Source organism: Haplochromis burtoni, unplaced genomic scaffold (assembly GCF_018398535.1).
Source record: "Haplochromis burtoni strain Fernald_Lab_line unplaced genomic scaffold, NCSU_Asbu1 Contig_64, whole genome shotgun sequence".
Classification (NCBI taxonomy): Eukaryota; Metazoa; Chordata; class Actinopteri; order Cichliformes; family Cichlidae; genus Haplochromis; species Haplochromis burtoni.
In genome coordinates this window covers 1,575,282-1,588,128 of record NW_024582425.1, presented here as the reverse complement: position 1 = coordinate 1,588,128, position 12,847 = coordinate 1,575,282, and the positions used below count along the sequence as shown (strand labels likewise).

Below are 12,847 nucleotides of genomic sequence, written 5' to 3'. Positions count from 1 at the left end.
ATGAAAAACAACACCACCTCATCACTCCTGCAAAATCCTATAGATACAATCACATTCCTAAACCCTCTTGTGCTCTAGAACTAAACTCCATCCTGTTCTCGCAAAATAAATAAACCAGCGGATATGCAAGGGCCATGCTGCAGTGAACAAGTGCTTTGGTTTTGCACAGCTGTGTTTTTGTTGTCATGCCTAAAAATACTTAATAGCAGCACTTACATGTAAATGAGCAAACAGAAAAGTCGTCAGTCTACTTCGATTCTTTCCCATGTAACATAATTGCCATGATTGTGGTACTCGGCACTGCTACTTCCAGACACCAATCTGCTGTTCAGCATTTGTTCTGTCTGCTCCATCAGTGGAGTCCAATTGAAATATTGATCTTGTTTTACAAAGCCCAAGGTATGAAAGACTTTAGCCCTTTGAATATATATGTTCTGTTAATGCAAAATCAAAGCTGCTGAATTTAGATTTTTGGGTGGGTTAACACACAGGAATTCATTCCTCAGAAGCTGCACACACTCCCATATTAAAATGTGGCAGCTATCTCATCCATCACTGTGAAAATAATTAGATTCAGGCCTGAGCCAAATAAATCCAACAGAGACAGAGGCAGTTTGGAGCATTGCCATTCTGCGCCGGTGTTAAAACACAAGCAAGCAGACATGACAAACATTATTTACTGATCATTTGTGTCAGGCGGTGACTGCAGGAGCAGAGATCTGCCCAAAAGCTTGTGATAATTGATGGTGACTACGTGAATGTGCCAGTGATCACAGACTGTTGTGATGAAGGGTTAATACACACGAGACTCTGTAATACAATTGTCCTCTTTCGTTTCAATGTGTTTTGCTTGCAGTGCAGAATAAAGGAATAACATTTTCCACTTCCCTTCATGTGTGCCATGAGTTCACAAATGCAATAACCTTAAATGCATTACAGCACAATATGCCAAAGCACGCATTTGCTTATATTTTATTAGATAAATAAACACATTGTGCCGCAAAGTGGAAGAACACACGTTAAAGTGTCTGCATCATTGGCGCTTTCAGTCTGAAACAGTAATTAAAGTAACAACAAGAAGTTTGATATTACTATTATAGTTCTATATTGAAAGCAGATGCACAAAGACTTTGAAAGTGTGAGCCTGATCCTAATAGTGACAACATCCATCTCTAAAACTGATTTATTATAAACAACTGACAGTCTAATATTTCACAGTTCATTTATTCAGAACTACTGCTTTGTAATTAGCAGTGATATTGGAGGGTCACTGGTCACTTCATTAGTTACAGTTTGGTAGTACCAACAAGGTGCTGGAAACAGATTGTTGAGTATCAGAGATTTGGGACATGATAGAGTCACACAGTTGCTGTAGATTTGCCGGAGCACATACATGACAGTGATCTCCCCTGGCCAGTTAACGTCGTCTCAGCATCTGACTAGGATGCCTCCTGGATGTCTCCTGGGTGAGGTTTGAGTATCTGTGCTTGTACTGCTCTCTGCACTATAAGTTAAAATTAAGAAGATCAATTAATGCCAGGATTTCATACTTCTTTGAAAACACAATATTTTAAGAGTCAATAGGCAAAAGAGTCGACACATAGATTTTTAATCATAATGATTTTAGTTTAATCTGTGTTCACACCAAAAGAAGGATGCAAGATATTTCTCAAGTGCAGGTCTGCACAATAAACAGTGGGTTTCACTTTAACTTGCACTCATAATATAAGTACGATTACAGGAGGATTACCTGCAGCTTGGGGATTTTTGCTCATACCTGCTTTTCTATCAAACATCAGAAGCTCCTTAATGACTCCTTTCAATAACAACACTGCACTCTTTTGCTACAGTTTAATTTGGTAGAAAACAGATTTTTTAAATTAATAGTGGCCCATTTCCAACAATTGTCTAGACATTAGAATCATTGTTTACTCACAACAATATGATAACACAGAATATGACATTATTATAAAGGTGGAACACCTTTACTTTTGATGCCTTTAGTACGTTTTCCTGTTGCTTCATTCAACATTTTTTTATTATTATTTTTATTTTTGCCAAAGAAAAACAAAATCTCTATTTAAAAGGTAAATTATTTGATCAGTCACTTCAAGGTGCTTTGTACTGTAAGGTCAAAACCCTACAATAACACAGAGAAACACACAACAATCAAGTGACCCCGTTTGAGCAAGCACTTGGTGACAATACGAAGGAAAAAACTTCCCATGAAGAAACCTCCAGATAACCAGGCTCGGGGTGGGGTGGCCATCTGCCGTGACTGTTTGGGGGGTTAGGAGAGGCAGACAGGAAGATTAGACAAGCACTATGAAAGAGAGACAGAGATTAATAATAACTAATTATTAAAGATTAAATGCAAACTGATCTATAAACACACAGAGAGTGAAAAGAGATGAGTGAGGATGCCAAATGAAGTCTTTTCTCTCCTCACATATGAGTCTTTGCCAGTCTGCCGTGACACATCCCTTGCCCTGCAAGGTTTCAGGACATACACTACAGGTGATAGGATCAACATAACATAACTGATGACTGGACTCCAACCGAGGACCTCCTTGCTGTGAGGTGACAGTGCTAACCACCACCTACGATATTACATGATAATATAGCATATTTTTGTGCGCAGTCGAGCTGTTTAAAGCAGCTTTTGTGAGCAATACAGTGTCTGTGCATGAGCTAAATATGGTCTGAGAATTCAAATAATGTGGAGCATTACTTATTAACACCAGCCAAGCTGCTCCAAAAATTGTTAGCAGCCATGCTTTTTGGCTCCATTAGACACTGGCAGGTAACCAACCATGATGCTTTCTGTTGTTCAGATGTAGCCTGGCTGGGAAAATATTCAAATGGATAAAAATAGTAACATTTTAGAACAAGAGGCATTCAAAAAGTCTCTTGAACACTAGTTATAATACTGATGCAAATGCCCCTGCTGGTAAATTTTAACTGACCACAGGATGTATTCCCTTTTTTTACAGCATACTCCATTTCAGCAAAAACATGACTGTGTTGTTTTTGCTTCTTCTTCTTTCTTTTTTTTTTTCCAAAGGTTTCTGATATAAAAAGTTGCTCCAGCACCATTATGGGTGGCAGTTAATCAGCATCACTGGCAACACATTAAACACCTTCTGGTATTTTTGAGCTTCAAAATAACCAACAGAGCAGGTTTCACCTTTTCAAGGTCGTCCCTCCCTAATATCAAACTGGGTACCAGTGGATTCGGAGATGACGGTCTTAACATGAACCAGTTGTTGGTTTTCACTGAGATTTTAATATGAATAACTGCTGCCACCTGCTGGAGCAATTTCCTTGTTATTAATGCTGAGCTTCTAAATGTCAGAATATGTTAGTAGAAAGGGGGGGAAAGGCAAACTGCTAACTTTATAGTTCACAGCCCACATGGGGCCATTAATCTTGTTATGCTGTTACACAAATATGCTCTTAACCTGTTCATCACCCAAACCAATGCTCTCAAAACATGAGGCCACACTGCTGCTCACTGATTGTCGCATCGCTTAACAAAAGAAAATATTTATTATAAATAAAATTAATATTTATATTATTAATAAAAATTAATAAAATATAATAAATAATAAAAAAAATAAAGCTTTCCGGTTTGTCTGATCAACTTTATCCATATGCAGTTATTGCAGCTGCGTAGCTAACAAGCTTCAAAGCAAAACTCCCACATCTCACATTTGTTCTACAGAAGTTATTTTTAATAAACACCTGTCAAATGAAAGGTTTGCTTCTGAGAGGCAGCATGTGAATCCTCTTCAGAAAACAACCAAGACAACTGGAATGAGAGATAACATGTTTTTTTCTTAAAAATAAAAAAAAAAAAGCAAAAAATAAAAAAAAAGCAAAAAGGGTAACTGGGAGGGGAAAAGGAGACCAAACAGCAGAAATACATTAGTTTGTGCAACAGCAAATACAGCTGAATTATATACAAGCATATCTTTACTGAACATTCATCAACAGCTTCAACTATGCATGTACAATGAGGGCTCTCCTATCGGTTTACAGGAAACGTGTTGTTTTCAGCTTGAGTTTAATCAGTCGTCACTATTTGTTCCAGTCAGCGCTGAGCAGCCAGTGTTTTCAAGTGCTACAGAGGTCTGCAAGAAATGGTAATGCAATACTTCAGATGTTCAGGAAATTAATATGGAAATTAGAAACTGTAACATGATAACATTCAGCAGCTTGCTTTCAGCTCAGAAATAGACGGACACTCGAGTTACTGTTTGATGTAATGAAGGATGAAAACGTCAAAGTAAGTTGTAAGAAATGAGTTCAGCTTGAGACGTGTTTATAAGACTTGTCGGTCTTAAAATAGCTGCTGGCTTTTTAGGAGAACAGTGCAGCCACAAAACTGTACAAATTTAATGAATATCTATCTTAGCTGCTAAACTTTGTATTTATAGTACATTAAACTGTTACTCTATATTGTACTAAAACAGACTGCAGCATAAATGTTATTGTTAAACTGAGAACTTATGTAAACATAACAGAGAAATCTAAATCTCAAACTGACCTGAATATGGAAGATCCCATAGCATGCTTTGAAATGCAGCTCAGAGGCTGCCAGATCTGTCAACAGTATTGGATTTCTCCAAATATTGTAACCGCTATGAACAATCATTAAGGCTGAGTCTAGGGGTTCATCTAAAATTGTTAGAAAAGCAAGGCTTGAGACCAAAAGGTTGCTGGTTTCAATTCCAGTAACATCTGAGGATATGTGGGTGGGAGGAGAAAACAAAATATGACGCTCTTCCATTCTTTCACCAAAAGGAGACAGTGTAAGGCCAGCCAAACAGATTTTTCAGTCAGGCCCGTCTTTCCACATCAATTTTTTAAATTATTACTCCACCTCCCTCTTCAGGGATCCCCATAAAAATCTTCTTTATAAAAGAAACATAAATTTGTACAAGTATTTACAAAGGGAAGGAAGGGGAGAACAAGGCATTTAGTGTTTGGGTTCTACAATAATCCACAAAGACATTGTTCCACATCCCTCAGTCCAACATTCAAAACATTACAGGATTACAGAAGTCCATTTGGAGTGTTTTTTTGTTGCAGTGTTCAATCTCAGCCAACTATCGCTTCAGGGCGTGATGTGTCCTGGGCCAGCCCAAGTCCCTGAGACATTAGCGTTTGACTTCTTAGTTTTTTGCTAACAATCTCAACTCGAGTCTGAATCACTGCTGTCTGAGGAAGAGGATGAGGAGGAGGAAGAGGACGAGTCTGAGCTGGAGCTGCTTCCGCTGAGGCGTGATGGCTGGGCGTGAGTCTCCACTGCACTCGGCTTTTCCACTGAGGAGAAAATAGCAAAGAGAACAATGTTTAATGGATGCACCTGTACGAAAAGGAAGAAAGCACTGAAGTGTTTCTCTCAGCGTCTTTGCCAAAACAGCCCATACGTGCAAAACCTCACATTTCATCTGGTTTTTACAGACAATTCTGCTTCTACAAAGAGTCTAGTGATGGAGAGTGTGAACCACTGGAGCCAAAGTTTCCTAAAACAAAAGAATAGCTCATTTATAGCCAGATGTGATATAATGGCCAGGGGATAACATGTAACCAGAAGTTAAAGCTGTAACTCAAATACACACAGGGTAGAAAGACAGATAAACTCCAGGGGCCTGATGCATAAAACTCTAGATTCACAACTTAATCTGTGTAAACACAGAAATAGTATCTTCTTTCCATCTAAAGCCAGCTGTACACATTGTCCTCTTTTGCAAATCAAAAGAGGAAAAACCTTAAGATGTACAGCCTTAAATATAGTCTAAACGTCACCATAACAGGTTTGAATCGCTCTAGAAAGTGTGCACACGGTTTAAAAAGGTATGTTTTAGCTCAACACTTTCTAAATTCCTGCTTGTGTGGGGGCACAGGCGCACACATGTCTAATACTATGCATCCCGCTTCAGCACACAATCATGGTGTTTAAATACTTTGCCATTTTTCTCGCTCATTCTGATCTACACTCCTGGTTTAAACCCTCCCTGCTACTAATGCATTTGCAGGCCGATGAATGTTCTTACTCTTCAAACAATCTTTAAGCAGCAGGAGAGAAGAAGATACTTTAATGAAATTCAATTTTCAATTCAATTGTATTTATATAGCACTATATCACAACAACAGTTGCCTGTTATTGTAAGGTTAAAACCCTAAAATAATAAAGAAAACCCCTACGAGTGTTTCTCAAATAAAAGCCCATTATGGTATGCAGATAAGCGAAACAAAAGCCCTGTCCACACTTTAAAGAAATAAACAAACTGGTTTTCTAATGATCAGCAAAAGTCTCAGACACCTTCACACACATGAGGCATTCCATATTATTATGATGGCTTACTGTAGATTTACACAACCAAAACACATTTCCATCTCAGAGGGATTTTTAAGGTAGTTTGTTACTAAGTATAGCATTATATGAAAAGACTGTCCTGACTATACAAACTAGAACACAAGTCAAATCCAACCGTTCTGTCTCTCCCAATTTAGAATCACTATTTAACCTAACATGCATGTCTGGAGTACTTGAGGGAACTCGCACAGGGAGCAAAGGCCAACTCTACACTTGAAACGCTGTGCCATCTTCGCTGAATTATTGAAGTACACAGTATTTGAGTAACTTAGAGAAACTGTAAGTTGCTCTGAAAACCAGACATGTTTGCATCCACACAGAAATGTGATGATGTGAGAGCTTACCTTTAGGTTTCGTGGGTTTCTTGACTGAATTGAGTTGTCCGCTGACATCTTGCAGCCTCCTCTCTAGCTCCCTCCTCTTCTCCAAGGTCAGCTCCTCTTTAGACTTGCCAATGCTGCCTTTCTTTGCTGCTGCAATATAAGATGATAAAAAGGTTGTTACAGAGCTGGGGACCATACAGAAATACAGTGGTAAGTATACTGTGTCACACCATTTCTAAGTCAGTACTGAGTAGTGTTAAGTTAAATACAGAGATTAAATTTCTTGCTCTCTTCACTAATTTTAAGTAGCAGCTTAGTAGTGCTACGCTGAGCTCTGCAGTCATATCTACATGCTGTAGTTGTGACCAGTCACCAGGGGGCAGCGTCAAATATTTGAAGAAACCATCAACTTTAGCTACTTCTATTCACTTTGTTGGTGCTTTAGCTTAGCATCTGCTGCAGAGAGAAGTTATAACATACAAAGAAATGATTTGTAGTGAAATTAAGACTTGCAGTCTCAAGTCTGTCTCCATAGACTCTGGCCTTTACCCGTCAGGTTTTCATTCTGTGTAGCCAAAGAGCTAAACAAATACACGTCAACTCAGAACTTAATGTCAAGAGGAAACCTAGCCTCTCTGTCACTGACAGACATGAAGGAGGGCGCTAGATAGAAAGATTTGAGTGCAACACCAAGGTGATGTGGTTAAACTGGTTAAACTAAACTACATGCCTGTCAGATAGGCGTAATCCTCTGCTACAGTTTTATTCCTCTTGTCAGTCCAGTCAGGGAAATATTACACACTATTGTCATGAAAACCAGATATTTTTGTGCAGGAAAACTGTTATTTTTCCTGCATTAAAACTAGTGTACCATCGTTTCCAAGTCCAAATTTAGATGGCACTGATTAAGGTTCTTAATTTTTTTTTTTTTTTTTAAATATACATAATTTTTTCTATACATCTACTTATGTATCATTTGTTGTTAAACACCAACCACTATGAATGCTCTTTACAGATGTTGGATGCTGTTTATCATGGAGCACTGAGATTCATCACAGGATGTAAAACTCTTGCCAACCATTGTACTTCATACTCTTTGGTTAACTGGCGTTCACTGTCCACCCACAGACTGTTGCATTAGTACATTTTCAGTCATAAATCAGTAATTTGTTTACTACAAGTGTATCTAACTTACTATGTGTCACCTGAACAGAGAATCTAGAGCCTCCACTCACAAACTTGTATTACATTCACTACAAAAAAACAAAAAACAAAAAAAACCCCAACAACAACAAACAAAGAAAAAAACCTACTAGGTTCTTGTTTTTGATGTCAAATAAATGTAATACTAATTGAAAACTTGTTTAGTTACAGCAGTACAATACATACTGGGTTTCGAAATGCAGAGGCAGAAAGTATCCACTCAGCCTTGTAAAGCCTCTTTCCAAGAATTTGATTATATCAACTGTGAGAGCCAGTATACGGTTAACTTTCAGGAATCAAAAGCATTTGTGCCATTTAACCTCAACACTGGATCAGGTTCTTTGACTTTGGGAACTGAAGGGGCATTTGGACGCAGACGCTATCAGCTCTTAACAAGAATATATAATTGCCCTCCGTGTGTGGCTGCATGAGTCAAAACTACCGATTCTTTCTTCAGCATCAACTTTACTCTCCAAGTTTAACAGTCTATTTTTTCCTACATGCTCAGATGTACTTAGCCATTACAGACTTTAACATATCGTTAGCTTCATAGCATAAGTGCCTAAGTCATTTTTTTGTGTTTTGTGTTTCAGACGGACAGGATGATGCAGCAGTGGTAGGGGGGTAAAGTTAGGCAAAAATCTCAATTTGACCAAAAAATGACTTAGGCACTTATGCTATGAAGCTAACGATATGTCACATGTTAGGTACTGATAGTAGGTTCTGACACTCAATACCTTGTCAATTACAAAAACATCCAAGATATTGCTAAACAGGAATATGCTGGCATTGTCTTGGTGGTCATTTTATCTACCTTGTTCAGCATACGGCTTACGGGGCTTCTTCCTCAGACATGTCATCACGTAGCGCTCGAGCTCTTTCAGTGTGGATGGTTTGAGTGTTTCAAAGTCAATCTCAATCTCCTCAGGGTTGGTGTCCCTCAGTGAGGGCTCCCTGGACTGTATGATGTGGACCACACGACCCAGCTTCTCGCCTGGTAACTTGTTGATGTCGAGGCTTAGCTGGCGCTTCTCATCGTATGACATGGGCACGATCTCTTCCTCTTCCTCCGAGTCATAGTGTGGTAACATGGAAGTGGCAAGTGGAGGGTAGAAAGGCTTCTTTGAAGTCCTGAAATAACAGAAGAAGAGCACAGCTATCAGCTGTTTTGCATTCAAAACATTTAACTGGTTGAACAGTATAATTATTTGTTTCACTAAACCCCAAAAAGGAAGGATGATGAAGATGAGATCAAATAATAAAAAAAAATAAAAGTAAAAATAAAAAACTGGTGTGGTGGTTCACTCTTTGAACTAACTTGCTGTTCTTGTTACTCTTCTTCCCCTGGCTTTTCTTGGCCTGGGAGCCACCTGCTTTGGCAGATTTGCTCTTCAACTTGCTGGGCATCTTCCATTCCTCAGAGCCTGCTCTGCTTCGGACTCCTCGATTTCGCTTCTCCAGCTTTTTCTTTTTCTTCTTCTCCTTTTTGTCCTTTTTGTCCTTTTTCTTCTTGGGCTTGACGATGGGGCCTTGGGAGAGAGCAGCTAGCTGCTCGTGCACGGCTCGGAGCTGAGAAAAATATACAAATTAAAGACGTTTTTGTTTCCACGTTTAGTTTGATGCAACAAACACCCTCCAATACCTCAATAGTAGCTACTCAATATCTTACTTGTGTGCACACCTGGTCCTGTAATTCAGCCAAGCGATGTGCTCGCTCCTCCTCGCTGTCTGAGCTTGGGCTGCTCTCACTCTCCTCACTCTCGCTGCTAGGCTCACTCTCAGAGGTGGAGGAAGATGAGGAGGATGAGGAGGAGGAAGATGATGAAGAGGATGTTTGATGCCCACTCATGGACATGGCTGTGTGCTCCATGTGTGGTTCATCTGGCATCTTGGCGAAACGGAACTCAAAGACATCCTGAGACATGGAGGAAAATAAATAAATAAATAAAAAGTTAAATGGTAAGAAAGGAGGAAAGTGAGTAATAAAGTAGCAAATATAACTGAAGAAGCCTGTGTGAGGGCGCCTGGTCCGTGTAACTGCTGCTCACCTGTAGTTTCCGTGCCATCCCCACAACATCGTGATCAGGTGGATTGTACTTGTAGCAGTTTGAGAACATCAGTCTAACATCACTGGCAAACTGTTGAGCATCTCTGTACTCACGACAGTCCATCTTCCTCTGATTGTAAAAAACAGGAAATGGACATTTATTAGATTTTAATAGAAGATTTTTTTTCCCACTGCATTTTACATTCACATTTAAAATCCTTCCCCCTTCTGTGTTTTATCATTTCAACATGGTATGTTTAGTAAAAAGAAATATTACTATTATAGTACTGCGAGCACACTTTCACGCATTCAAAGTCACCTTGATGGTGCTGAGGTCCATAGGACACTTGATGATATCGTGATAGTCATGAAGTCCGAGTGCAGCTGCATCCACAGGTGTGTAGAAAGGCCATGCATACGCAGCATGTTTCTTTGATAACATGTCCTTCAGCAGCCCACTGCAGTACCTCAACTGTGGGCTGAGTTTTCCCTTCCTTGAGGGCTGAGGTTGAACAGAATCGGGCAAGTCCTTCTTGGGGGGTTTGATGGGGCGTCCGCTGCCAACTCTGCGTCCAGTGCCAGCCATCATTGGCTGGAGCAGGACAGGGCCTCCAGGACTCCTGACGAGCCCAATCCCAGGTGGGGTCTCCAAGCTTATGCTTCCCATTGAGGAGACAGTGTGCATGGACGTGTCATGGATTTGACCCCCGTGTCCCCCTTTCCCCAAGCCCACCATGTGCGGCGTTCCTGACATGCCCACAGTAGTGAAGCCCATGGTAGAGGGTGTGGTGGTATCTGCTTTGCGTTTTACACCTTTCTTCTATAGAAAGAAAAAGTTGGAAATTGTTGCGATCACTTTATTATGGCTTTGTTACACGGCTTATAATCCTCACAACTGAACAACTGAAATACTACATCTTTAACAAAGGACAGTTTATTTTCACATTTAGTGCTGTTAAAAAAAGAACTTAAGTGTTTCAACATCGATTTTGAATGCTAAAATCTAGATATGCAAATTATTCTAATCAGCATTCTATCTTACATACCTTGGTTGTGGGCTGTGTAGGAGGTAAACCCATAATGTTAGCTGGTGGCAGGCTTTTAGTTAGCACAGTCTGGGGAGAGTTGGCCAGCATGGAATCCCCCGTGTCTGAGGATGAGGGGGAGTAGGCTGACTGGGACACTGCTGGCACCTGCTGAGCCCTTGATGCTGGTAGATAAAGAATATTAAATTTAAGAGTTGCAACTCAGCTACACAACAACACCACCTCAGTCATAAATGTTGCTTTCATAATGCCTTCCTACTTGTAAATAGATACATCTTAACATCTTTAATTGCCAAAATATGGCTCAAACAAATTTGCATATCTAAAACAAAATGCTCCAGTTTTTAGCAGTAAATTGGAATAAAGACAATATGAAACTCTAGAAGCCTGTATCGTGATTTTCACAATTACAGGCAAAAATGGGAATTTTGGATAAGAATTTAGTGATTCTGGTTCCATTATCGATGTAACTTATTGATTCCTTATCACTTTTTTGATCAATTCTGGGTTCTCACAAGCTTGGCTCTGAAACTTACCACCATCGCTAAGCAGCATAAAGACATCACATTTGTGCAAATTAATTGTACGTTGTGTGGTCAAATGTTTGTACTTGTTGGATGTATTTTGCCTCTTTGTTGTGACCAGTGTTGGGTCATTACTCCAAAAAAAAAAAAAAAAAAAGAAAAAGTTATATATTACACATATTACACGGAACATTTTTATTAAAAGTAATGACTAAGTTACCTAAATTACTCTCAGAGAAAATAATTCATTATGCTACTCAAAACATTACTTTCATCCTACTCTGTAAAATGACCCTAAACGCACAGTCTCATAATTACCCTTTAACAATATAAACCTGAGGCTACAGTCACTCACACCAGCATATTTGCAGTAAGCTGCCCAGCTATTCTCCATCTCCGACAACTGAAATCAGATAATTGTAGCGCAAGTAGAAGAACCGATAAGCAAGCAGACTAACGATTCTGAAGAATTCGACTACCAGGAACCAGTTCTTGGTAGAACCGGTTCTCAATTTCCATCCCTACTTACCAGAAGATTTACGACCTCTTCCCCTGCTGTTTTTGTTCCGAGGAGCTGGAGGAGGAAGTTCAACTTCCTCTTCGGGCATCTGGGCCACCTTCTGAAGAAAAATCTTCTCTAGGGATTGGGCCATCAGCACAATGTCATCTGTTGGCTAACCAAATAAATAAAAAAGCAACACATGAGCACAAATAAAATATAAGAAGTACTATTTTTTGCATAAATGTCATTTCAGTTTAACAATAAAGGTTTTGTATTTTTTGTATATTTGTTAACAGACTGACAGGAACATTCATACAATTTTAAAAACATCCTTTTTGATTGTTATTTGTAAATAGATCAAACAGATAATTACAGATTCTTGAAAAGAATTTCCTAAGATTAGTGCTTACATTTCATAAATAATAATATAAACTAAACCACTTTTTTCCCCCACATAAAGATGTTAACAATCACCATAGAAATCCCAGGCTAAGACACTTCATATGGTTATCTACGAGACAACTTAATGCAAAATGTAAGTTTGTATAAACATTGAAATGATCTGTTACACACAAGCCATTGCTTAATTTACATATCTAGGTTGAGTTGAGTCTGCTTTGCAAAATTATTTACATGTAGCACATTTCTGCAGTCATTAGGCCTTTTGTCTTTCACTTTAAAATTTTCCCTTGCTTCCCTTAAGTTATGCTGAGGAGCACATGTAGTACATGTTCTCTTGCTATGAAGGATAGCAGAGAAATCGCAGGGCATTTTGTGTAAAGTAAAGGGAAAGGGTGAAGGGTTTAAAAAAAAAAAA

General features: G+C 39.1%; 1 protein-coding gene across 6 annotated transcripts in view; it reads right to left on the bottom strand.

Annotated features, from left to right (window-relative positions):
- Positions 1-3,712: 3,712 nt before the first annotated feature.
- brd2b (bromodomain containing 2b) overlaps positions 3,713-12,847 on the bottom strand; it is a gene marked incomplete at its 5' end in the record, with an annotated part of 10,142 nt that continues 1,007 nt past the window's right edge. For 2 of the 6 annotated variants that reach the window (XM_014334012.2, XM_014334015.2), the window contains 9 exon segments: positions 3,713-5,328; positions 6,730-6,858; positions 8,726-9,042; positions 9,230-9,480; positions 9,581-9,826; positions 9,960-10,088; positions 10,278-10,778; positions 11,005-11,168; positions 12,058-12,202. In XM_014334012.2, the coding sequence (XP_014189498.1) occupies positions 5,198-5,328; positions 6,730-6,858; positions 8,726-9,042; positions 9,230-9,480; positions 9,581-9,826; positions 9,960-10,088; positions 10,278-10,778; positions 11,005-11,168; positions 12,058-12,202 (2,013 nt within the window). 6 annotated transcript variants of the gene reach the window in all.